Genomic DNA, 27,734 nt, shown 5'->3' with positions numbered 1-27,734 from the left:
ACTTTTTGGGAGAGGATAGTTGTTTCATCAGTAATCACACCCAATCTCCTCATTTTTATATAGAATTGATATCTTGTAACTGTTTTGTTATCATAAAATATATTTAAACACATTTACACAGAAAATAATACAAAATGAAGTTTCCTAATTTATCTCAATGCTAAGAAAAAGAAAAAATAATAATAAATGAAAATGTGTCTAAATGATTAAATTTAGTTTCAGTTAACAACTATGGCTAATGAATCAACAAATTTTATTACATCAAGTTTATTTTACAATTTCTTTCATAACAATGAACAGAAAGAAATAACACAATTTGACATGAACATAGCAACCTATTGATTCTCTTATATGATTGATAAAATCTGTATATGCTAATAAAATAAAATTGACTGGTGTGAGAAAATACCATAATCTGGCAAATCTGAATAATGAAAATGGTTCAATGCTGATTTAGGAAATGTACATTTATTATTTTTAAAATATTATGTTTTTTCTTTTTTATAAATGGTAATTTTTGCAATGATTTTAGTTGGATTGGATTTCATGTGTTAAAATTAAGCACTCTCATACTAATATGTTATATACTTTCAATACAACTTTTGCAGATTAAAGAATGAATTTTCCTTATTCAAACATGTGAAATTTTCATTTTAAATAACTATATCTTTTTATGATTTAAGTAGAACATACAACTTTAAGAAACTTAATAATTTTGTTCTCCCAGTTATAAAATCCAAGCAAGGTGAATCAAATTCATTAATTAAAAAAACTTTTACATGTGTTCCTTCTAGGAGATAAGAGGACTATTATCGCTATTTTGTGCATTTTTCCTTTTATCTTCTTTTGTGATAATTTTCATATCATGCTACTCGCTTGAGATGGAAAATTATCGCTAGAAACTAAGCAGGCACGTGGCATTGCTAATGAAATTGACATGCAATTGACAACATCGTCATAGGTAAAATAGCGATAAACAGATTATCATTGGTCATCTCAACTCGATTGAATTTTTCGCTTTCGCCATACCGTCTCAAGCGAGAAAATCAATCTCGTTAAGATGATCAACGATAATCTATAAATACAGCATGACTGTCGTACTTTAGTTTAAAAAAGGGATCTAGATGCAAAATCATTTACATATTTCATGAATCAAGTCTGTTTATTATGTCAGAGAATACGGTAAGTCACATTCACATATGTAACAGAAGACGTAAAAATACAACAAAAAAAGAAATGTTTTTGCTATTTTGGAAAACAAAACCGTCTTGACGAATTTAAAATATAATGAAGTCATCAAAAATGTTTTGGGATGGAAATATATACATGTGATAATTAAAATGTAGATGAATTAAGCTGAAAAATCATTTTAATTTAATTAGTTAAAATTTCATAGGTGCCAACATTTCAAACCTTTTAGTGGGAGATCTTCCTCTAATGGTATTTTTCATCGAACCTACTACAATTTGTTATTCGAATATAATGTTCACTACTAAGTGTTAATGAATAAATTAGCTAAAAAATTATGAATTATAAATTTGAATACTGTGTATTGTATTAACTAATAATGCTTTAATTTTTATCTCTCAATCTTAAAAAGGCGAACAAAAAATTACGGTGAATTAATAGTGATAGCGGGATAAAAAAAAAAATGGGAAATTTGACTTCTCTGTTTAAGCTAAATCTTCAGAGGAGATTCCAAACTTAAAACAATAATGAAGAGTCTTCCTTTTATATTTGGAATGTTGACACCTGCGTCATATGGCAAAAAATACTATCCAATTTGAATACTTTATCCATGTTTTGTTGCCAATGTTTATTTCACTACATATAGGACAGTGGCCTGGTAGTGATACAGCTGATTTCCAATTCATAGTTCCCTTCTATAACACCCACTCTTTATTACCTTTTACATTCTCTCAAGTGAATAAATACAGTTGTATAACTTTCACCATTCATCACAAATTACACATTGTAACTATTATTGCAAAGTAGTTTTTAAAACTGTCTGTACTTGATCACCCTGATAAATCTTTGGCTTCAAATAAGTCCTGATCATATTTCTCAGCTGTCACTATTCTTCCGCCAAAATATCGGCCATTTAAAGATGAACATCCTCTTTCTACTTCTACAATAGAAAATACATTATAATATTATATTTTTAAGACAAGGTATTAAACAATGTTAGCTCAATCAGGTAAAGTCGTGAAATCACATTTTTTCTTGTAAATGGCCAATTGTATAAATAACTTATCATTTATGAATTTTCTGCAAGCATTGTTTTAATAATGATCTGTATATTGTATGGCAGTGTAAACTGGTAGTGTAATTACACAAAAACAATGTCCCATACATTTTCATATCACAGTTGATTCACTTTGAGCTTTACATTCCACAGATATTTCTTGCAAAAGAGACTAAATATTAAACTTATTCATTAAATTGATAATGAAAAAAGAATTAAATATTAAACTTATTCATTATATTGATAATGAAAAAAGAATAAGCCAAAAAAGGACTATTTTTAAACACTTTCATTTCATTTCAGGAAATATGTCTGTATATTTCTTTCTACTATGAATACCAACTCCAATGTACAATCTGAACCTTACCTATTTGTTTTGTAAACTCCACGAATATTTTGACAATAACTTCAGCATCCTCTTCCTCTCCTTGTTTTTCCTGGTAAATAATAACCCGGTTGACGTTACCAAACTTCCCACATTCTTCCGTAACTTCACTCTCTAGTTCATCATCCAAATCTTCTGGACCAACCATATTCCTTAAAACCATCACGTGATACTGCTGAAAGAAAATCAGATATATAGACTGGGAAATATGTGAAAGAGAAAGGTTGATATAGTTGAACCTTGTTATGTCCTGGGATAAGTCTGAGATATTCCATTGTATTCTGTGTCACTAAAACTTTCTCTTGGTTGAATCCATTTCTAATTCTAATGAGACAAACTCAATGAATTAGGAATCTCAGTTTAACTACATTACATGTCGTATTCCCCTGGAACACTCATTCAAATATCTTAATTGAATATTTTCATTGTACATCAAAATAAGTTTCCATCCTTAATTCTAAGTAAATCCATTTTTGATTGACAAACAATAAGAATAGCATTTAAAACTAATTATTGGACCATGCTGAACAAGAATGTGTCCCCAGTACAGGGATGCCACATCCGCACTATCATTTTCAATGTTCAGTGAACCATAAAAATGGGGGAAAATCTCTAATTTGGCACTGAAATTAGAAAGATCACATCATAAGGAACATGTTTACCAAGTTTCAAGTTGATTGGACTTCAACTTCATCAAAAACTACCTTGACCAAAAACTTTAACCTAAAGTGGGACGAACAGATGAACGGACAACCAGACGAACAAATGGACACACAGACCAGAAAACATAATGCCCATAAATGGGGTATAAAAATCATATTTTGGATACAATTTTTGCCAGAGATAATTAGGAAATGATTATGATTTGATAGACTCAAATTTTTCCAAAATTAACACTGACCAATGAACCATAAAAATGTTTAGGTATCAATTCTCTCAGACGGAAATGACCAATCCTACTTTACATATAATACATTTGATTGATTACTATTTATTATTGTTTTTATTATTGGTTTCCAAGAAACTGATCAAATCATGAACATTAAACATTGACCAGTAAACCATAAAATTCAGAATGAGTTCATCGACATATAATAAGAATCTTGGTAAGCTAGAACCATACAAAGAGATGAATAACCCATGAATATCTGATATACTCATCACTGATACGTACATCAGATTTTCTCATCAGTTTTTGCATGACCATATGTCTGGCATTTGTTCCACTAATTTTCATGCTTTCCTGTTGTTCTAATGTTTGTGATTGGTCATCGTCAGCTGCTTTCTTCTTATCCTCTTTCTCTTTTTCTTCTGCTTTCTTTTTATCTTGTGTGACCATTGGTGGGAGTGGTATGTGTGATGGCATTGTGGAGAGTGCTGCTACTGATACTACTGGTCCACCTACTATAAATATATATACAGAGACATATAATCATCACTTACATTGGAAGTCAACAAATAAAACATTACATTGTCTAATAATATAAGGTATTTGATTAATTATTGTAGTTGGTAGATTTTTACATTGCCAGAGCTAGTGAGATCCATGCAATAAACAATTAATGGCAAAGCTGGAAAACTGTTCAAAACATATTTTTGTCATATTTTTGTCACTGATGACGTCCCTAATTTAAAGTTATATATGCACTAGTTCCAATTGATATTATTTCAAGCTAACTTTTAGTAACGTTCTAGAATAATATGTGTTGTAGCTATTCAACCATATATATATATATATTTCGTCATAAACATGTTTTCTCAAACACTTAATCTCAGAGATATAATTTTCATATTATTTCCATGTTATTTTAAGACTAAACAACTTAGGGCATATAAAATAAACTCCTTACATGACATTCCTTGTGATACTATTGGTGGTGGTACCATTGCTCCCAAGGCAGGTGTAACTACTCCAACTGGTGGTACATGTGTAGGAGAATCACTCAAACCAAGACCTGATGGTTCGGCTATTCCTGGTGGTGCCTAAAATACAAATATATTCGTAGCTTAAGACCTATTCTCATACATTGTAAATGCTTTGACTAATGACTTTTTTTTTTACCTAAAAGTAAGATTAACTGCATACTTGTTTGTAAATCTGAAGAACTTCTTTTTAATCAAATGCAGCATCGAATTGGTATCTATTCTAAAAATAAATGTTTTTGTTTGCTTAAAATGTATTTTTTTTCTTTTCAATATATAATAGTATTTAGATATAACTCCTGCATTTTGGTCAAATTCCCATGTTTTTGTTCATTAGATAAGGGTAATCCTAGGGAAAATGCAGGCATAACTGTGATTGCTTTCACCACTAATACCCCTCAAAAAATATTTCCTGGAACAGCCCTCAGATCTATAAAATCATGCATTTGTTGAAATTCATGTATTTTATTTAAATACATATTCATATATTTATATCTGGAAACCTTAAACAAAATGTGACAATAAAACTGCATCTGTCTACCCAAAATATCACTTACAAATCCTGTCATCTGTTGCACAAAAATCTTGTTTTAAGTTACTTACAAAGCCTGATATCTGTTGTTGGACATCCATAGCAGTAATTTTAGCTGTGACAGCAGCAGCAGCCACTGCAGCTGCCGTTGGTAATGTGCTGGGTCCTGCTGTAGGTTGTAAGGCATCAGGTGGTGTTATGGCCTGTAAAATAATTGTTAATAATTATTTATCATATACTTTGCATTAATATGATAGTTTTGCCAAAGGTGTAACACATGGGTTTAAACTAAAAATGCAAACTCAGGCTGAAGACATATTTGTAAAAGTACAAATGGTCAATAAAAACCATAAATTTCAATATTCCACTTATTAAATGCATTAATTTTTGCAACAACTTATTTCCAAAACATTACATACACAATACAATTATTAAAAAAATAACACAAAAAATAAAAAGACTTAAAATTGTTATCACATTTAAACTTTGTTGTATTTGATTCAGAATTTCAAAATGTTTTTACAGATAGCAAATGTTTCTATAAAAGAATATTTTGTAAAAACTGACCTTGCCAACTCTTAAATACTGTCCACCGAGATCAAACAAATTCATGGAAGCTACTGCATCCTGTGCTGCCTGAGAGGAATCATATTCAATAAAACCATATTCTCTGAAAAAAATAATCAAGCATTCTTACTTATATGTGTACACTTTTGTGAAAAAACTTTATTTTGTCAGTTCAGTTAAACACAAGTTTGAATGTTTGTTTCATCTGACAAAATTGTACATTTTTTCCAAGGAATTTTTTTTCATTCAGTAGAATCCAGCAGATCGGCTACACAAAATGTTATAAAAAATATTCCAATACCCGATATGTTCAATAAGACGGTAAATGCATATTCATTGAATATTCTTCCAAACAGTTCACCTAATCCCGAGATTTTACAAGCCCGGACCACTGCTTTAGAAAAGGGTTAGGGTCAGATTTTTCTTCAATTTGTTTCAGGTAAAACACTAGAATGTTTGTGTAAAGGGGACCATCAATGCTTAATAATAGTTTTATCAAAAATTGTACACAGGAATTGTTTTATATGTAGAATTGTAATGGTCAACCATAATACGTTTGAGCTCAAATATTCTTGTCCTATACCTCTTCACATAAACAAAATTATGACCTAATAGCACTAAATAGTAACCATAGTAACAGTACATACTTGTGTTTTCCTGGCTTTGTTGGATCTTTACATATTTCACAAGTTAAAATGTTTCCAAATGCTTCAAACACACTAAAATAAAGTATTAAAGAATTAAATAATATTCTTTTTTATCAGGTAAAGATTTAAAGAAAACAATAATGGATCATAAAAAAAAAATCTTTCCGTCACAATCTACTTAACTGAAATAACCGAGTTTCATCTTTAAGCCAAATATTTAAGTAATATGCAAAGCATGACAAGACATGGGGAGACTTTGAATACTGTAAATTTAGACTAAAATACGATTTTAACTTTTGCGATATTCAGAAAAGTCCTGTTTGATTAATATTAAAAATTTCAAAATGCGAGTTTTAATTATTGCGATTACAACCCTGTCGCATTTTTTGCAATAATTTCTGAATTTACAGTAACATTATTCTAAGCTGTAACTCTACAATCATATCTTGAACAGGCCTTACACAATATCATCACAGGAACTTTTTTTAAGAAACTTCTCAATATTTCAGAATTTTATAATACTCTTAGCTCAAGACCAGAGAGCAATGGCTAAGTCATTGTAAGGGAAGTAAGTATTAACAGATTTCTTAATAAATATGATGCCTTGGAGAGAGAAAAATTCACTTTTTGTTTTAATAACCATGAAGTATTAACAGATATTTTTTTAACCTGTTTGTAGTTTATTTCTAACCCATGAAGGCATGAACATTATTTGACCGTCTACTATGTCAGTTGTTTTAATGGGTTCTATCTATAACAATCTGTTCCATAGCAAATCTAATCTCATTTGAAATACCATTTTAAAGCATGTTTTTAAGATCAGTGCTATACAATTAAGAAACTTAAGAAAAATACAGTTTCTAGTTTATATTAAATACCTTTTGATATCATCTTCCGTTAAGTCTTGATGAATTGAAGCTATGTAAATTCTGTTATAATTTTTGGCTTCCTCTGCTAGCTGTTCAATAATGGGTTGTGCCTGAGGCATATTACTTGGTCTACCAACCTAGAAAAAAAAAATCAGAAGCTATATAACATTCTTGTGTAAACATTTAACTCATATGTACTGACTGTGAAGTTTTAAATGCCCTCAATCATACCACCCCCTCCTTTTTTTCAGACTGACCTTTAAGACGGTTTTGGATTTAACTTATATTTGAATATTCTAATATTTTTGAAAACAGCAGCTTATATTAAAACAAAAATAACTTTTGACAATCTTGGTTTCTTTTTTACCACATCATATGTTAAGTTCCCCATTTTTTAACCATTACAGAGAAATATCAAAATTGTGTAAAAAAAATATAAGAATTAAAACTATCCAATAACAATTTTTAACTATCATTTAAAAAAGATCACATTAATTGTACATTGATATAGGACAAATTCAGTCTTAGATTATTTAGCTTTTGTTTGCAAAATCTAAATTTGATACCCATATATTATATAGACATTTAAAGCGCAAAATAGTACCAATAGATCTCTCTTGTGTCTAGGTTACTGTCTTTTTGTATCCCCTTTAATCATGGTGGTATGTAACTTTGATAAACAAAACACTGAATTTCTACCTTAATATTCCTTCCTCCTATCATCACACCATTCATCTGTTCTAAAGATAACTGAGCTGCCTCTGGTATGTCATATTCTATAAAGGCAAAACCTTTGTGTTTGTTTGTTAACGGATCCCATGACAAATTAACTGACTTGATGGGACCAAATGGTAAGAATGCCTGCTTTATGGTGTCTTCTTTAATTTCAAAGTTAATACTTCCTACATAAATTCTGAAAAACACAATAAAATATTGAATCATTAAACTTTCAAAATGAAAGTTGTCTGGCTCATATGTAGTTAGGGACAACATCAAAAGTTCAATGAAGGATAAAAAAACTTAATTCACATAGTTTTTTCACTGAACCCCACACCCCCCTCTTAACTTAATTTGGGAAAAATTGATTGACCAATATGGATAAAGTAAAATCGATTTTAGATTAACAAAACTTGCAACAATGTTGACCCACCCCCCTCCCAAACTATTTGATTTAAGTTTTTTATCCTACATAGATCTTTTGATTTCGTCCCTTAATACTTTAAGTTGTAAATGCATGTTTGTTGTCTTTGTGTGTCATTACATAATATATATAAACTGGTATTTGGCTTAATTGATGCAGGAGTTCACTTGGTCTGGTAAATATCTAATGTCCTTTATCAAGAAAGTCAAATATTGAAGTTGAAGAGGTTTCATTAAAGAAAGATAATTTTCATTAATTAATATATCCTAGTTTTGCGAATTTCTAACTATCCTATATAATTCCTTCTTCCATCATTTCTTTCTAACCGTACACTTTGTACTTACCTGCACATTAAAGCCAGTGCTTGTTGTCTCTGTACTGTGTTCTGAAAATTCTGCATTTGCTACAAAAGATTTGAAAAGTAATGACATTAGATTCAGCTGTTCATAATATTTTCAATCTTACTTTATTTGTACTTGTATATTCTTAAAATATTGCAAAATTTAAAGCATAGGCAAACAGAAAGTAGACATCAGTCAGATCCTTAAGGTGCTAATATACTTCCTCCTTAACATTTTTTAATCAAGCGTCACTGATGAGTCTTTTGCAGACAAAGGGCATGTCTTGTGTACAAAAATATGATCCTTGTATCTATGATCAGTTTATGATACAACTCATCACTGCCAAATTGCTGGACAAAAATAAAGTAATTCAGTTTTAAAAATAATTCCATAGATAAGTGAGGAAAATATTTGTTGGATGAAAGAACAGACAAGGACAAGGTGTATGCGCCACTCCTAGAAGTGTAGTTTACTTTAAACTTGTAAGTAAATGTTTTACTAAGATAAATATCACATGGATTTTATTCAAAATATAAGACTAAAAATTTTTTCCTGGCCAATTTTCAAAGGTTATCAAAACTGTTCTTTAATTTATATTACACAATATACCTGATGTTGATGAGCTATAGTTTGTTTCACCAAAACACTTTTAATACTCTGTTCCATGGCATACTTTTTGGCCCTTTGTATGGACTCTTGGTGAGATGAAGAAAGCTTAGGTAAAACAAAAGGTTTAACATCTCTCTTTGCCCCTGGACCTTCCAACAGAGTTCCTAATTGATCAGCTTGTGGACCTCCAATAGTGCCATTGAAATCTGTAAATTTGAAAAATACAAAATAAGGAACATTTCTTGTTGTTGATACCCCCCACAAGGATTAACATACAGAATGCTGAATATGCCCAATTAATTTCAACTATTTTTTCAAAATTTTTATTTCTATTTATTTAAAAAGGTGATTTAATACATAATTAAACAAAACTAGTAAGCTCATCTCATGAACACATACCCCATCTTTAATCGTAAAAATACATGCGCATAACAAATTCCATGTTCTGCTTGACTGAAGATCTCCTTGTATCCCTGCTTAGTAAGCAGGAATATAGTACATGTTTAACGCTTACTGTTTCCCCAAGCATGTTTAATATGAACAAAAAATACACTTTTCTTTATCTCATTTCAAATTGAGTTTGATTTTATCAGAGGATATATTTTTCTCCTTTTTTTTTGGCAAATATTCAGTTCAATTTCATTTTTTCCCACCTATTGCAAATTATTTTTGAAATAAAAATACTTGAAAATAAATTATGTAAAATCTCCCTAAATATATACATTTGTATTTCATTTAAGTAAATTTAGCTTGTTCTAGCATGCTAAGGGAAACAATCTTTTCCTTACATTATGATTTGAGCTTTCGTTATACTTATCTTCTACCTGACCTGAATTAATTGTGGATTCAGTCGGTGTTTTGCATTATTCAATTGCAATACAATTCTTAATAAGAAAATAAAATTGTTGTCCCCATCTTAACACAATCTTTACCGATAGTTCTCCACTGATGTTATGGCAAACAAGCCTTCAATGATTTTTGGTCGGTGGTGCATGTTTTTTCACTCGCTACTTTTATATGAAAAACACAGAAGTAAAAAGAAAGAAACCACATGAGTATGACAATCTAAAATTTTCCATAGCGCGAGTGGCACATATCTTATTTAATACTATGATAAACAATGTATACAAAGGGCATTTAATGAAAAAAAGGTCATTTAATTTTAGTTTCTCAAAATATTTAAATACAAATTTACAATATTAAAATAATTTCTTCAATCAAAATATCGAATATAATTGTTTTTTTAAGGATATTTTTCTTTGATACTAATTTAAAAAAAAAATTAAGATTATGAGAAACTAATATTTTATTATGACCTATTTCAAGACATATTTCAAATTTAAATGATGTAAGATATGATAGGTTATCATTTACCATGTATTTTTAAATTTACTGTATATTTTCAATAGATACAAAACTAAATTATAAATGGCTCACAACCAAATAATAATGAGTTTTAACAAAGAAAATTTATTTCGCCAATATGAAAATATGTCTTGTTATCTGAATAGTAAGATATATTCTTCTGGACTGCATCATCTGGTCATCTATGGAAAAAAACAATGTTTATTAGTAAATGGAGTAATGAACGCCTGTGAAGAAAAAAATATACTTATACACAACTATTGAATTGAAATATACAATAAAGCCTTGTTACTCTTGAGAAAAAACAAACATCTTCATATAAAAGATCAAATGACAAATGGGGATATCACACTCATATAAAGCATTGTAAATTGCATAAAAATCTATAAATTTTAAAAATCTACAAATTCAGATTGTATTAGTTATATTTTTTTTTATCTACCAGTATGCCTAAAACAAGTTGCAATGAAATGCAGTTTTAATCAATCAAATTGTTTTATTTTCAGTGAGTGAACTTTTATTGTAATGTATTATATGTATTAAAATATAAGAATTTTTCTTTAAACTGATTCTGTTGAGAAAAATAAAAAACTTTTCTAGCTTAGTATTTAATAGTGTTGTTTATTGTGGCAATAAAATTGTTCATCTATTAACCAATGACCATGATAATTAGTTGTCAGAACAAAATTTTACTGCAAAACTGAGTTATAATTTTTAGGAATTTTTAACAAATGCAACTTTACATCTTTCAGTAACTTGTTTATTTCATTTCCATGAACATCTTATTATTTTTATCATATCACTTGATCTTCCCTTAGGGTTAAAAAAAAATTATAGCAGTTTCACACATTATTAAGTTATCTTAATTCAGTACAATGCCAAAATTTGAAACACTTTAGATAGAAAAAATCCTCAAAACCCTGAACTATTGTAACAGATAGCAGAAAGTAGACATTATTTAGACTCATTCAAATCACTTAACAATTTTGTATTTAAACAATCTAAACCTAAAATACTGCTTCATTTTGTGCAAAATTTGTTAATGTCAACAGACTAAGTATTAGAAATTAATTCGAAGATTTTTTCCCTAAACTGTCCCTTACAATTCTACCATTAAAAAAACATACATAAGTCTTATTCCAATACCCTTTACGGATATTATTATAGTAGCACTTTAAATCCATATCAATCAATAACTTTGATTCTTTAAGGGCTAAAACTACAACATAATTTGACGGCTTATGTTATTATATAAATAGCCTTTGCAGATACCAAATTATATATTTAGGTACCAAATAAAGTCAAGAGATATCAAGAACCAAATTCATTGAGAGCATTCATTTTCATGGATCAAAAGATTGTAAATCATATTAAACATGTATTCCAAAAACTTAATGTATTCAGTTTATTTTATGCAGCTCCCAACTGTTTAAAATGATTTGACTTTTGTTATCAGATGGTTTTCAGTCGTTGTGATATGATTTAACATTTGTTATCACATGGTTTCCAGTTGTTGTGATATGATTTAATTCAAAAAGGGCAATTTGAACATTGAAATGTACAACAAAACTTTACAAATTTTATCCATGAACATGAATTCATTGCACTTTTATCATTTTAAAACAGCCCTGAAGGTGAAGCCATCTACAAATGCCCTAAGGTGCCTTCAGCAGACACGGTTACAGCTGTTAAATCATTCCTGAAAGCAGAAATCAAATTCATATACATGTAGGTGTAGTCTACGAGAAACACAACAATAAATCACCATCTTTTACTCCACCCCCAAAACTGTCAATAAGGGGCATTAGAACTTTCACAAACTTGTTTCAAAAAAATAAAATTCAATACAGGTATCATTACGGATTCTTATTTCTTTGTTAATTTAATCTTACTATAAAATTTCTATATGGCACTATCAAATTAGAAATTCTTGAGAATTTTTATTAAAAGAACCGGAACTTATGAAACAAAATTCTATGTTTCTTTGGAGTTTTGAATACATTCTTCAATAAGGTTTCATCAATCTCAAATCTTCCTTAATTTTTCCTTTCTACAACCCCTTGTCAATTTATATTTCCTATCACATTCATACAACAATTTCCATTTTCAAAAGAGGTCCACAAAATTCTTAGGTCATCTGGACATTCTTTTGGACAAATCTTGCCTGCTTTGGCCATCTCCAATTGTCAGTTACTGCAAATACAGAGAAAGAAAAGAGAAACTCTTTCAGTATGTGTCCATAAAAATCTTCTGTTGACATAACAATGTATGTATTTTTTGTATTTTACACATAGAACACTTTCAGTTCATCTTTTTAATCATTTTTATAGTACAGCCTACATTTATCATTTTTTTCTCCTCACACTTATATTACAAATGAAAATATAAAAAAAAATCTAGTGTCTCCTGCAGTAACAGTTTAACAAAGTTTCAACATTAAACTACATTAGTATTGAATTACAAGAACATGGATTTTAAATATTTCAAAATTATTGTGTTGAAATTGTTAGCAAGAAAACAATGATTATGATATAAGTAATGCAACAATAATTTTTCGATGCACGAATGAACACTCCATTTGATATTCTTTTCTACAGGTATCTTCTACGGCAGAGTGACTCTGTTCTTTTCAACTTTTGCTGCAAACCTGCTTGAAACAGATAAAACAGAAAAAAGAAATACCATTATTCTATTGGTAAACATACATGGTTGTTATAATGAAAAACTTGCAGGTCTGAAGATGATTAAAATGGTTCTTCTTTGGAGTAATTAATAAAAAGTCTAGAATCAATCAGTTTTAACCATTTTCAAACAAAAAATGTCACTGATTTAAAATTTTCATAATCAAATTAAGGAGTCTGGTAAAAAAAAAAAACACAATTGGAAACTCACCAGATATTTCACATAAACTTATAAAGCTAAGTGATTTCATGTAAGAAAATTTAATGAAGAACCTGCATGTTTTGTACATATATATTTAACCCAAATAAAATATTTCAATATACCTACAAAACTTATGAACCTATAAAAAATAATGATTATATAAGCTACATGTAGTCTCACATAAATATATACATGTAGATATTGTATTTTTATATTTGGGGGAAAACATATTAGAAAATTACAAAGATGTATCACAATAACATTAAACATGTCATGTTAAAGGTTCATTTGTATTTTTGCCCAAGTGTTTTTCAGTGCACTTTTGCTTTGTACAAGTTCTACAAACATATGTGACCAAGTTCATTTACTTGGCCCTATGAGATCCAAGTTTACCTAGAGCTGAAAGCTTCATCATCTTTAATTCTGGCTCAGCCATAGCCATCGCCATCTGAAAAATAAATGAAAAACATTAAATTTAAAGCTACTAAAAAACAGGATAATTTTAATTTACAGTTTAAATGTTGTTAGTGTTTACTCTAAAAAGGTTTTAGCAAGGTATAAATGATGTCCTGCCACATTCTTGATGCATTTTTTTTTTGTGTAGAAATTTAAGAAACAATGCCACTTTCTGTCGTACTTTATAACATTGTTACATATTCAAAGATCAGAACTGTGATTTATCTTTTAGCATGTTTAGTAAGACTGTTCAATTTATTTGCCAGATTATGACTGTGCCTGGAGTTCAGTGCTTGTCGTTTGCTGCTGTGAACCATTTTTGTTTTCGTCTTAGGTCTATATTTTGTCCTTACATTTGTTAAAACTCTCAAATTCTGCATTGTTGAGACTGTACAGTGACCCACATGTGTTAATTTCTGAGTCATTTGGTCTTTTGTGGCAATTGTCTCATTAGCAATCATACCACATCTTCCTTTTTTATATCAGCTAAGAAAATTTTGTTTTTAGCGCTATCAAATTATTAGATAAGATATAAGTCCCCATTTCAAGCATTTGAAGGGTTGTTTTCAACCTGATTAAGAGTAGACAAGTACATGGTCCAGATTTCTCTTCTGACAGTGATTCCCCAACTTTTATCAGACCCACAAAATGTCAAGACAAAAAGTCACTTAGTCAAACAGAAATTTTCAGATTTTGTAGTTGAAAATACATATACATTTGAAAAACGTCCTATTTTTTTTTCAGCCAGACCTGGAAACAGTATATTTGAAGGGAAATAAATTTGATAGGCTTTTCAGTATACATGTATATCCACTTCATGAGGTGTGTTCTCATTTCGCCTTATAAGTGAATTCCAGGTAATAAAGGTAAAAAATATACTAAGGCCAGATGGGAATTGAACTAAGGCAAAATGAGAATTTAGATAAAAATATTAAATAAACAAATTAATTCTCTGTGTTTTTATAGCAATTTAAACAACATGTAATTAAGGAATTGTTTCTCTTGAATGATTATTTTTAATAAAAGTAACCATTTTTTTTATTTCAAAAGTTGTGAAATCAGGAAAAATCTTCATTTGAGTAGGAAAGTTGCTTCTCTTGAAATATTGTTCGTTTCATATTTAATAAAAGTTGAAAATTTTCATTTTATTTTATGCAGTTAACAAAATCAAAATAATTTAATTATCCTTTACATTATGCAACACACACAAATTTTAAAAGAAGAAAAAAAACATGTATTCCCACAGACTTGTTTAATTTTTAACAGAAACTTTAATAAAAAATAATATTTACGAATAAAAATTGTGCTAATTATGTATTAAATTTGTAAGGATTCCGCGGAACCTGGTGTCTCACCTACTTTTGCTGTTATTTGCAAAAAAATAATAAAAAAAATATTCCTCTCTATACTATCTTTTGATTGAAAGAAGCTTCTGTCCAAGTTTGGTAAAAATCCAGGATAGTTTTAGAAATAACAAATATCAAACATAATTGCAATACAAACAAAGAATAACTTAATTCCATTGTTTACACAAGTTCTCATTTCGCCTTAGTTTATTCTTTGTAACCTGAAAATTTGTACTAAGGCAAAATGGGATTATTTTTTTATAATAATTTTGACAGCTAAGGCAAAACGAGAATAAGCCCTTCATGAGACTTTGCACGATTTATGGATTTTGGTAGGGTTTGACCGAAAAACTATGGGATCTGCACTCAATAAATTAATCATGTAATTCTTATCATAAATAAATACAACTTTTTATGAAAAAGTACATTTGTGATATAAAATGACCAAATTAATTATGATTTATTTGATGTGAAGTGTTTTAAAAATGATTTTGAATTTGGGATTGCAATTTGCGCTTTCTTTTATTACCCTGTTTGCATTCGGTTTCATTCTGTGATAAAATGAATGCAATCATATAACAAATTTGAAGTGACAGACTACACGTTTGATTCACTGGCATCGCTATAAAACTAGTTTAAACGTCATTTTATTGATATTTATCAGGATTTATCGGGATAACAACAAGTATTATAACATGTAAGTTTCCGTGAATGTAGGAAAAAAAGTCACAGGAAAAAAAGTCACATTATATATTTTGTATGAAGTATTCGCATAGTTTTCCTTTTATTTGAGTCAAAATAAGAAAAAAGTCACAATTATTAAATATACTAGAACACACCCGTATATCGTGGGTCCGTGACTGAATTAAAGTATATAACTATGCGCAAGCCTTATTTTAGTATTAGTATTGTCATCTGATTAAGTCATGCTGATTATAAGATACACAGTTTTCTCTGCTTTCAAATCTTTCTGTTTGAACCCGTCGAACTGGAACTTATCAATTATTGATAATATTAATTATTTGGAAAACAAAAGGTCCTGGAATGGAGTATTTTTTAATCAACAGCATTGTTCTATATTAGTTATAAATATTGAATTCTTTGATTTGCTGTTTTACGTCATGCCCGCTAACAAATTGAAAACTGTACCTATACGCCTTATTTTAGTCCAGATTTTTAGTATTCGTATTGTTATCTTAGAAAGTCTAACTGATTAAAATACTACAATAGGTAACAATTTGACAATTAAGTAGTGTCAACCCTGTGATTATGACCCGTGTAATACTATATAGCATATTAATCCTGAATACACCGTTTGGTGGTGCGCCTGTCAGATGCGGAACGTATAGATAAGGTAATCGGTAACAGGTGAATATACTATTGGTATCGGTATCAGACTCGACCCGGAACTTCTTAATTATTGGCAATATTAATTACGTGGAAAACAAAAGGGCCTGGAGTGGTGTAATTTTAAATCTACACCTTTGTACTATATTAGTTATATATAAAGTTGAATTCTTTGATTCAGCGTTTTTACGTGATGACGGCTGACAAATTGGACCTCGTAATTTTAGTATTATAGATATGTTATCTAAATTTGACATGTTATTTTGATTTTTTAAGATGAGAATCCTTAGATTGAGTGTTAAACAAACAACTCATTGCCATTAGTAATAGTTTGGTATTTACAACAATTATTGATAGGGACTGTTGATATCGTTTAGTGGCTTCTTGTGGCACATTTCACTTTTTAAAGACTTCTCGCTACCTGTATTGGTAGGAAGCCATGCCAATGAAAAACAATTTGTGCTCATTATTAAATAAAAGAAAACAATAAGCTTTCCCTGTTTATTAAAAAGTCAGTTTTGAATAAAAAGAACATGTTCTTTTACACTATTATTAGTTGATATATAGTACAATGTATGTCAGATCTAATGAAAGAAAAATTTATCACTTAACATAGATGTCTATTGAAGGTTCATATCATTTACATTCAACGTTTTTTATCGGATATTTTTTTTTACTATCAATGTTGAACCTCAGAATCTTATAAAATTTGTACTTTTTTCTCGTAGCAAAAATTTAAATTAATAATCCACTGCCAAAACAAATAAAACTATTAGGAACAACCTAAATATGAATGAAAGTAACTTCTTACCGCATTAATAGTTTAAAATAATGTTCCTAATCCATCACTTTTATCCTCAGTTGACATACAATTTTTTTTCACGCCATTTTATTTCAAATATATGTGCCGATTCTTTATTTTAAGGATTTCGTGAACGAAACGAATTTGACGATAATATTTATAATCAGTATAGTACAACGTACGGAAACACGACCAATTACTGTAATAGTGTTATGCAATTATTGAGATAACCATAAAAAGTGGTGAGAGAATACGAATGGGGTTAACAGAATAGAGAACAATCGGCAAAAAACATAAAGAATAGAAAAATATGAGTTCTATTTTATTTATTTTTTAACCTTGACTTCTCCCCAAAAAACGGTATAAGTATATTGTTTACAGTTGAAAAGAACAATGTCCAAAATACAGTTATAATGTATCAACAAACCGATTATCATTCACAAAAATATCTCTACAAGTTGTTAATTGAGCACCAACAGAATTTTAAATCATGGGCGAGTTATGAGAGCGGCCGAGGTTATAAATGTCTTTGGAAATATGAGTTCACGTAACGGAGGCGTGCGAGTTAAATTCACCAAATAAATGTTCTCTAGTCAATAGAACGGGCGATGCGATGAATTTCTTTCGAAAAACGAGTTCAAATGTTCATGAAATCTAGCTGCTAACGGTATGAAGTTGCAATGTTCCATGAGAGTGCATCAATGTTAGAGCTAGCGTGGCAATACATGATTTTCCAAGTACAGGTTCATAAAACAGAAGTGACATACATGTATTCTCATTCACCAAAATTAATGTTCTTTAGTAAGTTGTTAAGCATCACAAGATATAAATTTCAAGTTGTGAGAGCGGGCGATACATGTCCTTCAAAATATGAGTTCATACCACGGATTGAGCAAGCAAGTTATCTTGTCCAAGCTGTTAAGAATGAACATAAATCAATTGCGAGTTTGGAGAGCGGGCGATGCAATGATCCTTCAAAATACGAGTTCATACAACAGTGAACGAGCCAATTATCATTCACCAAAAGTTCTCTTGTCAAAGTTGTTAAGCATCAGCAGAAATTAATTTCTAGTTGTGAGAGCGGATGAGTAGATAAATATCTTTCAAAATACGAGTTCATACAACGGGAGTGAGCGAGCCAAGTCTCATTCACCTAACGTTTTCTTGTATGTTTCAATAGAAATAAATAATAATATCTGTATTGCAAAAATCGAGTTGTTACAAAGAATAATAGCAAGTTGTTAGAGAAGAAAGTTCAAGAAAGAATGCAATTTTAATCTCTCAGTGTTTGAAGAAACTCTTCAACACTAAATTTGCCCCTTTCTTGACAAGTACATTTTTTTAACACTCTGCACAACATTTACAGGAAGAACACAGACAGTGCTGCAAATCGTATCCTTCGCCTTTCTTTGTATCTGATGTATCTTCTATGAAGTTGTCTACCGGGTCAATGCATTTACAATTTAACGTGTGATACAAGTGCTGGTGCTTTTTATGATATCGCTTATACATTTGCCGGTGGCTTTTAGAGACAAAATGAAGTTATCATAATATAATAAAACTGAATCCATCCCTAGCGCACCTGCCAGCTTCTTGCCAATAGGGCAAAACTGATTTTGGACATTTAATATTTAAATTTTTCATGCATATGTTGATCTCGCAATTTTACCATTGTTTTGTTGTGTGATGTCTCATTAAAGGGCTTAACATATTAATATTGTATGAATATGACAGGAAGAAAATAGCTTTTTGGAAATAGTACATGGTCGTTTAAAATAAGAAAAAGAAAGGAAAAAGTGGCCACCAGATTAACAGCACAAGAAACATGAAAGATATTGTAATGCACAAATGCAAATTCATATTGGTTTGCGTAATTCGCGTAATATTCATATCATATAAATCACTTTTTAAATACAAAATACTTATAGAATCACATTTTACCGTTTATTGATTGACATTTGACCTGGGGCAGACAGACTCTGCATATGACCGTTGAGCTATGCATTAACTGTATAACTATATATAGATAAATATTGTATTATTATGTGAATCTTTTTTTACAAAGCTTGGATAGAAGTTAAAACATACAAAGCAAGCAAGCCGACCAAAGCTTTACTCTACACGCATTATGAAATTAGCCCTAATCTAAATTGTAAGGGGATGTGGAATGAAAGCCAATGAGACAAAAGAATTTGACATTAACAAGAGTTTAAATGAAGTTGATGTAAGCAATTTATACCATTTTGCCTTCCGCGAGAGGAAAAAAACTGCCGTTATGACCATCATGAAAAAAAAAACGCTGTAATATGGCAAAGCCCCAACATGTATAAAAATCTGTAAAGCAAGAAAATATAGAAAGCCAACTACCTTATTCATGTATGTAATGGTTGTCACCATTTCCAGCTTTGACTTATTTTCATGAGACAGCCAAGTTATTTTCAATAACTCTTTGGAGAAATATTCACCGTGTAATTCCTGTTATTATCGGGACACAAGGCCGAGAAAAAAAAGATCAATGTTTCCGTTAACCCGACCGACCCTGTTTTTTAGCCCCGACCCGAACTTTTTTATTGGATCTTCAAAAAAAAAAAAAAAAAATTGTATCAACCGACCCTGTTTTTGACACAGGCTTCTGATAGATGACATAATATTTTTTCTCTCTTGCTTCTACTTGCATAGAAAGCCAGTAAAACATTTTATTAATGTCAAAAGGTATTCCAAATAGGTTAAAATCCAAGAAATTTGCACAGCAGGTGCTTCAAAAACATTGCAAATGGCACACTTCCGGTTTTTGAAACTAATTACGGATCCGGACTTGGAAAAACCATGATAATTTTCCGGATTTCATTTACGATGTCAAAAAAAAAAAAAAAAAAAAAAAAAGAATTCCGACCTACCGACCCTATTTTTCAAAATGATGTTACCGGAAACACATATCTTTTTTTTTTAGGCCTAATATTCATTTATACAATCATCCCTTACCCAGTGATTTTGCTAGCGCTCGTCACTTTCGTATTTTACGAAAGGGTTTTCTCATTGACGAAAGTATTTCAAATCAATTTCGTCACTTTAATTTTGAAAGTGTAAAAAAAAATTCGCAATAAAAACTATAAATCTACCTGTCTTCATGTTTTTGACAAGTTTATGACCTCCAGGTAATTAACATTTTTAACAGGTGTTACAAGTTGTGATTACAACTAATCCGCTTATCGCCATCGGATGGGTCACTAATCCGTTAATTATTATTAAACCCCATAATTGAATAACCATCATAATTATTTCCCCAGGAAAACCAGTCAGTCGGCAAGTCATTTCAACAACCAGCTAGGAGTTTAGTTTCGTCAATTAATCAAAAATGTAACAAACCGGTCAGTTCGCATTTGAATTTCAATATTTTTCCAACGATCGGAAGTTCATTTGTCGTAGATTCGTCATTCGAAGGCATTTTCGTCATATTTGATTTAAATTTTCATCAAAAAACTTTCGACAATTTCCATTTAAAATAAAGAACTTTAATGTGTTTATTCAAAACTTTCACGAGTTAAACAGGTGCTTCCTGTATTGTGTTCTACGCATGCGTGACAGTATTCCTTTGACTATTTATAGACTTTAAAAAAACGTAAAATACGAAATCATTTAATTTAGAATCATTAAACGAGAGAGACAAATATCTCTTACTAAAGGAATTTAAATCAAAAAATGATAATTTCCTGATGAATCCGGACTTGTTTTGAATTTATTATCCACGTGTCACTTCCCGTTTTCGTTTCATTTTAAAACCGAAAGTAGTAAACGTGATCTATTGTTGATTTGTTTACAACCTACTTTCAGTCATTATTATAGTTCCAGAAAGGATTTTACACATTTCCAACTTGAAAGAAATGATTCCAAATATCGATTTAGACCTTTTATATGGATAATGATTATGCAGTGAAATAATCATTGCAAGTTAATTTCTGCTGTGATTCCTTGTTTAAAAAAAATAGAATCCAACTTTTGTTGATCAGGAATGACCCCTGGAACAAACTGAAGAGAAATTGTGAACTAAATTTCTGGATTCCATGTCAGAATCTTTCATAATAATGGCCAATACAGTCAAATCATACAATAACTGCCAATCATGCTGGTGCCTCAATCCCTTAAAATCTGACAAAGTCAAAAGATGAAGCTAGTAATATACATCATTGGCCCCTTGCTTTTACACAAAATAAGGTTGATTTTAATAGCGCGCAAAAGTGACTAAAGCCCTCAAAATCCTAGCTTAAACCCTGACTGCCTTACCTTTTATAGAATACTAAATCGTCACCTCTTAAGTGTTAAGAAACATTAGATGATAAGCTTCCTTTTCTATTGGTGAGGAAATTAGAATTAATTTACACCATTTCATCATTTATTATCATCTTAAAGTTAAAAAACAAAATTTGGAACTTCTTGTACTTGACCCGCTTCACAATTTGAAACGATGGGGGGACAGTTTGAAAAGTGGTTCAAAAAAGGATATAAATTCATAATATGATAAGGTAGGACTTTTAATTTATTATTTGAGATGTTTATTTGTAAGGATAATGACATAAGTTTACTTAAAATTGCCGTAAACATTGTCAAATTGTTGTTCAAAGTTCCCACAAAAATTCGTTGGGAATCCACTACGAGAAAATGGATGTTTGTTATAAGACTCTGAGGTTCAACATTGATAGTAAAAAAAAATATCCGATAAAAAATGTTGAATGTAAATGCTATGAACCTTCAGAGCCTTATATCAGGGACTAAACTTAACTGTTTTTCTCTAGGGGCCAGCTGGGCCCCTAAGATATTTTTTTCAGGGGCCCGCTTAAAATTTTAGGAGCCCACTAATCTTTATACTAAAATAAAACAAAACTGAAAATTACTTAGTATATACTTACTAACAGTGTTCCAGCTTAAATCTCAGGGCAGAAGGGTGCTAGTTTTCTGAAAGGGCACTTTAGCGTAATAACCGGGATTGTAAGGATACTTTGTATAAGTTACCTTGAATATTGCTAGCTATAGGCTCAGCTGGAGAACATTAGTTGTATTTAAACCTTATTCAGAAATTAATATGTTCTTGATGTTGGTTCCAGTCAGATTTTTTTTTATCAAATTATCATACCATTAAGCAAAGCAAATCATTTTGATGTTTATGTTAACAAACTTGTACATTTGTTAAGTGCTTCCACGTAAGGAGGATTATTCATACAAGAAGTAAAACAGGAAGTAGTCTTCATATATGTTCAAATACAAACTTCTTTGATTCTTCTTTAAATGTATGTTCATGGTATGAAACAAAACAGTTTTTCAAATGAAGCCTTATTGTGAAATCCTACTTGTAGTCTTGAAAATGTTTTCTATGGTAACCATTATAATATTTGAATTATTGCCACCAGAAATGCATCATAAGATTTGACAATATTTATTTTAGGTTGTTTCCTAACAAAATTATCTCCCTTCAAATTTTCAACTTCCTGTTGACCTTTAGACAATATGGCTTTTTCTTTGAACATTAAATATTATCTCAATCCAAGCCATCCTCTAATAGTGTTGATCAAAATATATTTTTCAATAAGTTTTTAATGAAGATTGGATATCAAACTAGATATTGGGATTTTTATTTACGAGATTTTAAATTTCGTTTTTTATTAAATATTTTTGTAAAAAGCGATTCAGGGGCAAGTTACCGTCTAACACAGGCTTGTAATGAATCGCAGGACAATAAGAAAACATCCCTTTCACGATGCTTATTGAACAGTAAAATAGAAAACACTGTTCAATAATGAAATTATCGTAGAAAATTTAGCAGAACTAAGAAAACATGCGGAAAGAAGAAGGTATATATATGCAACATCGTGACTCCGGATTGAAAACATAGCTATTCGACTGGGTTCAGTTATTAGAAATAACCTACTGGTTTTCGGAAATACTCTATATTTCTATATCGCTTTGATAAGACAAACAGGTTTCCTTTTGGGAACAGCCTTTGTTAATATTTCGGGGGAAAGGGTACAAATGGGATTTACTTCAATTTTTTTACAGTCGCCAGCTGGGCGACCATGATGACTAAATATATTCGCAAAGCCGAAAATCTGGTCGCCTCGGGCGCCCGGGCGAGCGTTAAGTTTAGTCCCTGTTATATTATAGGACTAGCTATTGTCCTACAAAACCTTCAATGGGGCATTCAAATACATTTCAAAGTTGTTTTTTGGCTTCTCCTTACTATAACAACCCTATGGCCATTTTAAAATTAATATTTTTGTTAAAATTGATCTTTCAAAATTATTTTTTTGGAGCCTTCATGGGGGAAATCCCCCACAAATAGTGATAGTTGGCAGGTATGACTTAAGATAATCAATCTGATACAAGCGTATAATGACATTTTTCTATGCATTCAAAAAGTTTTGTTATCTATTGCATACATGCAAATAATGTAGCGAATTTTACATGTGCATTCCAACATACTTCTGACATGTCTGATAAATAATTATACAATGTACTTAAATATATATTGTGACTTTTTTTCTGTGATTATTTTTCCATTTACCGTTTCTGTATCCTATCTTTATTACAGTACTGATCTGCTTTAAAGGAAGTGAAGATAATATACAGATTACCTATATGTGTCATACTCATGAACACGGCGATAAAATCCGACTACAAGTAGGCAGTGTCAAGTCCCTTCAAAATATATGTTCCTGGCGAGACAAACCAAAAACAGTTTGGCACAGACTGTTCTGATAACCACCAGCATTAGACATATATGGAATTGTGATGTTGATTCTGTTAAAGTGTTATGGTTAAGTTTGTCAAATTATAAATAAATGAGGGGGAAAAACATTTGACATGATGATGATTGAGGTATATTGTATTTTGCAAACATCTTTTTGATATTTGCTAAAATATTATCATGTCCTTAAAGCTTCTTCTCATTAACGTGAGAAGACGTGAATGCTAAAAGCGCACGCATTAATTGATTATACATGTAAATGAATGTTGCAAGTGACGAAAATGCTTGATGATGAATAATGAGTATGACACACAGAAATACACAACAATCGAGATAAAAGGTTTTCTGGACTTTTATAATGATATTAATGACAATTTATACCTCTTCGTCTAACGTAAAACCATTTTCGGTAAAAGGAATGCTGCCCATATCGGTCGCCATTTTGTCTTTCTGTAATAAATAAATTTTGCACAAGCTAAAACCAGCCCACATTTCCGTGAACGGGACCGTGAGATGTTAAATTAGAAGATTTAAAGTAGAAGTCGGGATTTTTTTTTAAACAATTTGGACATTTCATGAGATAACAGTATCTTGAAATTTTTAAGGTTTTTGCATCTATTGAAAAAAAATAAACCTATTTAATCTAAACCTGCATTAGACAAGTGGATTTACGTTTTAAAAAATGTCTATCATAAGCTTTATAATAGCGTTTCGGATAAATAATTCAGAACTATTACGTTTTCCCAGCGCCCATCATTTGAGAGTATCAATGAAAAATGACCAACTCACAGTAGGCCAAATATTCACATGATGGTATAGGGTTGAGTATGTATATATTTTCTTCTGAATTTTAAGCAATAAAATTTCTAAATACACGCGTGTATTATCTCAAATATTTCATATTTTTTTGTATTGCTTTCCGACTTCTTCAGTACTATCTGCAACATGTCGGCAGATGTAATCTTTGAATGTACATTTTGAACGATTAATTTTAATAAACATTTTATCAACTATTTCGGTTGTTATATAATGTTGGCCTTCAAACATTCGCCTATTGAGCGTTACTGATGAAGGTTTGTCCAGAAAGCACTTCGGACGCATTCAATATTTAACGTTTGATTTTCCTTTTTCATCGATTACATGACGATCATGAGGGACTGAGGTTCTTGATATCTTTTTTAGAATGCTACCTGCTCTTTTTCATCGATTGCATGACGATCATGAGGAAGGTTGTTGATATCTTTTTTAGAATGCTACCCGCTCTTTTTCGTCGATTGCATGACGATCATGAGGGACTGAGGTTGTTGATATCTTTTTTAGAATGCTACCCGCTCTTTTTCATCGATTGCATGACGATCATGAGGAAGGTTGTTGATATCTTTTTTAGAATGATACCCGCTCTTTTTCATCGATTGCATGACGATCATGAGGGACTGAGGTTGTTGATATTTTTTTTAGAATGCTACCCGCTCTTTTTCATCGATTGCATGACGATCATGAGGGACTGAGGTTGTTGATATCTTTTTTAGAATGCTACCCGCTCTTTTTCATCGATTGCATGACGATCATGAGGGACTGAGGTTGTTGATATCTTTTTTAGAATGCTATCCGCTCTTTTTCATCGATTACAGGACGATCATTAGGGACTGAGGTTGTTGATATCTTTTTTTAGAATGCTACCAGCTCTTTTTCATCGATTGCATGACGATCATGAGGAAGGTTGTTGATATCTTTTTTACACTGATACCCGCTATACACGCTGAATTTAAAATAAGTCAAATATTAGTAGTTTAGCTCTGAGCCAGGATACTGTTAAAATGTATATAATTGCTCACTTAGACAACGTTCGGACTGCTGCTTGTAAAAAGTATATACATTTATCATATATTTAGCTCCATTAGGGGTCCGAAATCCGCCTCTGTTTTTCAAAATCGAATAAAATGGAACGGTTTTTTTTTTTGTCACTAAGGGATAGTTCAATATTTGTTATTTGTGCACTTTTTAGTTATCGCACGACAATCAACTTTGAGTAATGTACAAGTATGCAGCGAATTCTAGTCAGAATGAGGCATCATAGAAAGAGTGCCAAGCTCTTTTCACTTTAAGAACCCTTCATGATCAGTAACTCGTTGGTTTGTTCCAAGGCAAAGTTTCTGTCCCTATCCAATGTACCCTCATTTTCCAGTAGCATAAATTTACCGATCTTCATCCTGAACGAACTCTTAAAGTACCTAACTATTGTATGTATTGTTAATTTATTATCGTCCTGGGCATTCATGAAATATTTGCCACTGGCAACCAACAATCAATCATTTTCTATAGGTCGTTTACATGCGAATTACTAAGAAACTGAGGTTTCAACTCCCTCGTGATAAGTAGCCCTTTATAGGTGATATTTTTAACTTTCCTTGTGGCCATAAAGCTCTTCAATTGTTTTCAGGTTCTTGGATTAACTTGACTTTCAAATGTTCAGTTTTCAGCCAATGTAATTAAACTATCGATCTCTGATTTCGTTATAGTACATATTAATCTGATTAAACTATTGATATAACGAAATCAGAAAATCAATATTTTTATTAGATTGAGTTTTCAGCATTCCGTAGGTAAATGCTTTTCTTATAAGATAAAGTTTTTAAACTATCCAGATTTTTTTAGAGCAACATTGATGTATGGCCAAATTGGACGATAAAATAGCAAAATCCATCCTGCGGAGAGCATATATAGTACTCTCTCTCTACACGCCCCATGCGATGTTTAGAATTTTAAAGTTTAATTATTGAGTTACTGCAGGGTTCTAAAAGTGACGAGAGCTGGTACTCTCTCTACACGCCCTATTCTGACGACGTAGCTGCGTATTTGTACTTTGCTCAAAGTTGAGTGTCAGTCGTGCAATAACTTAAAATGCGCAAATAACAAATACGGAACTATCCATTGATAAAAATTATTCCGTTTCCTTTTAGACGCGTTTTAAAAACAGATGCGATGTTTAGAATTTTAGAATTTTAAAAATTTGGTGAAAATTTCTAAATTTCAAAATAACATTTAAAAAAATGGAATTTTTATATTAAAGGGGCACTAGCTACGAGATATATAAAACAATCTTAAATATTTGTTTTTGTTCCCTCATTAACGAAAGTGAAATAGTGAAAAATAATTATAGGTTTCATAACGACACGTGCATAACGAGTGAGAATTAGATATCGATTGATATCAACTCGAGTTATTTAATTTCAATAATAATAAACGAGCCTACCTATGGCGAGTTTATTATTATTGAAATTAAATAACGAGAGTTGATATCAAGCGATATCTAATTCTCACAAGTTGTTAAACCTATTTCTCTTATGGCAAAAAGTTGTATGTGCGTGGCCTATTTGTTGTGAGTTGTGTTGCTACGGCCGTTTTTCTTTGCAACGCGTACTGATCTGTATACTTTTTGAACTAATGTGGTTTTATTTTATTGTGTTGTATGTTCTTGTGTGAACAGAATACTGTTCCATTGACTCCCAGATATATCTTTTTTTTTTTATATTTTAATAG

General features: G+C 30.7%; 1 protein-coding gene across 5 annotated transcripts; it reads right to left on the bottom strand.

Annotated features, from left to right (window-relative positions):
• Positions 1-251: 251 nt before the first annotated feature.
• Positions 252-24,678, bottom strand: LOC143073171 (poly(U)-binding-splicing factor PUF60-like). 5 transcript variants are annotated; one of them, XM_076248510.1, is made up of 14 exons: positions 24,576-24,677; positions 13,901-13,955; positions 10,192-10,269; positions 9,260-9,465; positions 8,654-8,712; positions 7,868-8,081; positions 7,178-7,305; positions 6,300-6,371; positions 5,653-5,755; positions 5,157-5,288; positions 4,481-4,613; positions 3,805-4,034; positions 2,613-2,805; positions 252-2,128 (listed from the first exon to the last, which is right to left on the bottom strand). In XM_076248510.1, the coding sequence occupies exons 4-14, from the start codon at positions 9,314-9,316 to the stop codon at positions 2,019-2,021; spliced, it is 1,431 nt and encodes a 476-aa protein (XP_076104625.1). In that variant the 5' UTR covers positions 9,317-9,465; positions 10,192-10,269; positions 13,901-13,955; positions 24,576-24,677; the 3' UTR covers positions 252-2,018. The 5 variants fall into 5 exon arrangements, with proteins under 5 accessions (XP_076104625.1, XP_076104622.1, XP_076104624.1 ...); XM_076248507.1 differs by lacking the exon at positions 10,192-10,269 and having other exon boundaries at positions 24,576-24,678; XM_076248509.1 differs by having other exon boundaries at positions 9,260-10,269.
• Between the last annotated feature and the right edge of the window lie 3,056 nt (positions 24,679-27,734).

The sequence above is a fragment of the Mytilus galloprovincialis genome, chromosome 4 (genome assembly GCF_965363235.1).
Source record: "Mytilus galloprovincialis chromosome 4, xbMytGall1.hap1.1, whole genome shotgun sequence".
Classification (NCBI taxonomy): Eukaryota; Metazoa; Mollusca; class Bivalvia; order Mytilida; family Mytilidae; genus Mytilus; species Mytilus galloprovincialis.
The sequence above is the reverse complement of the archived record's forward strand: the minus strand, read 5'-3'. Positions and strand labels throughout refer to the sequence as shown.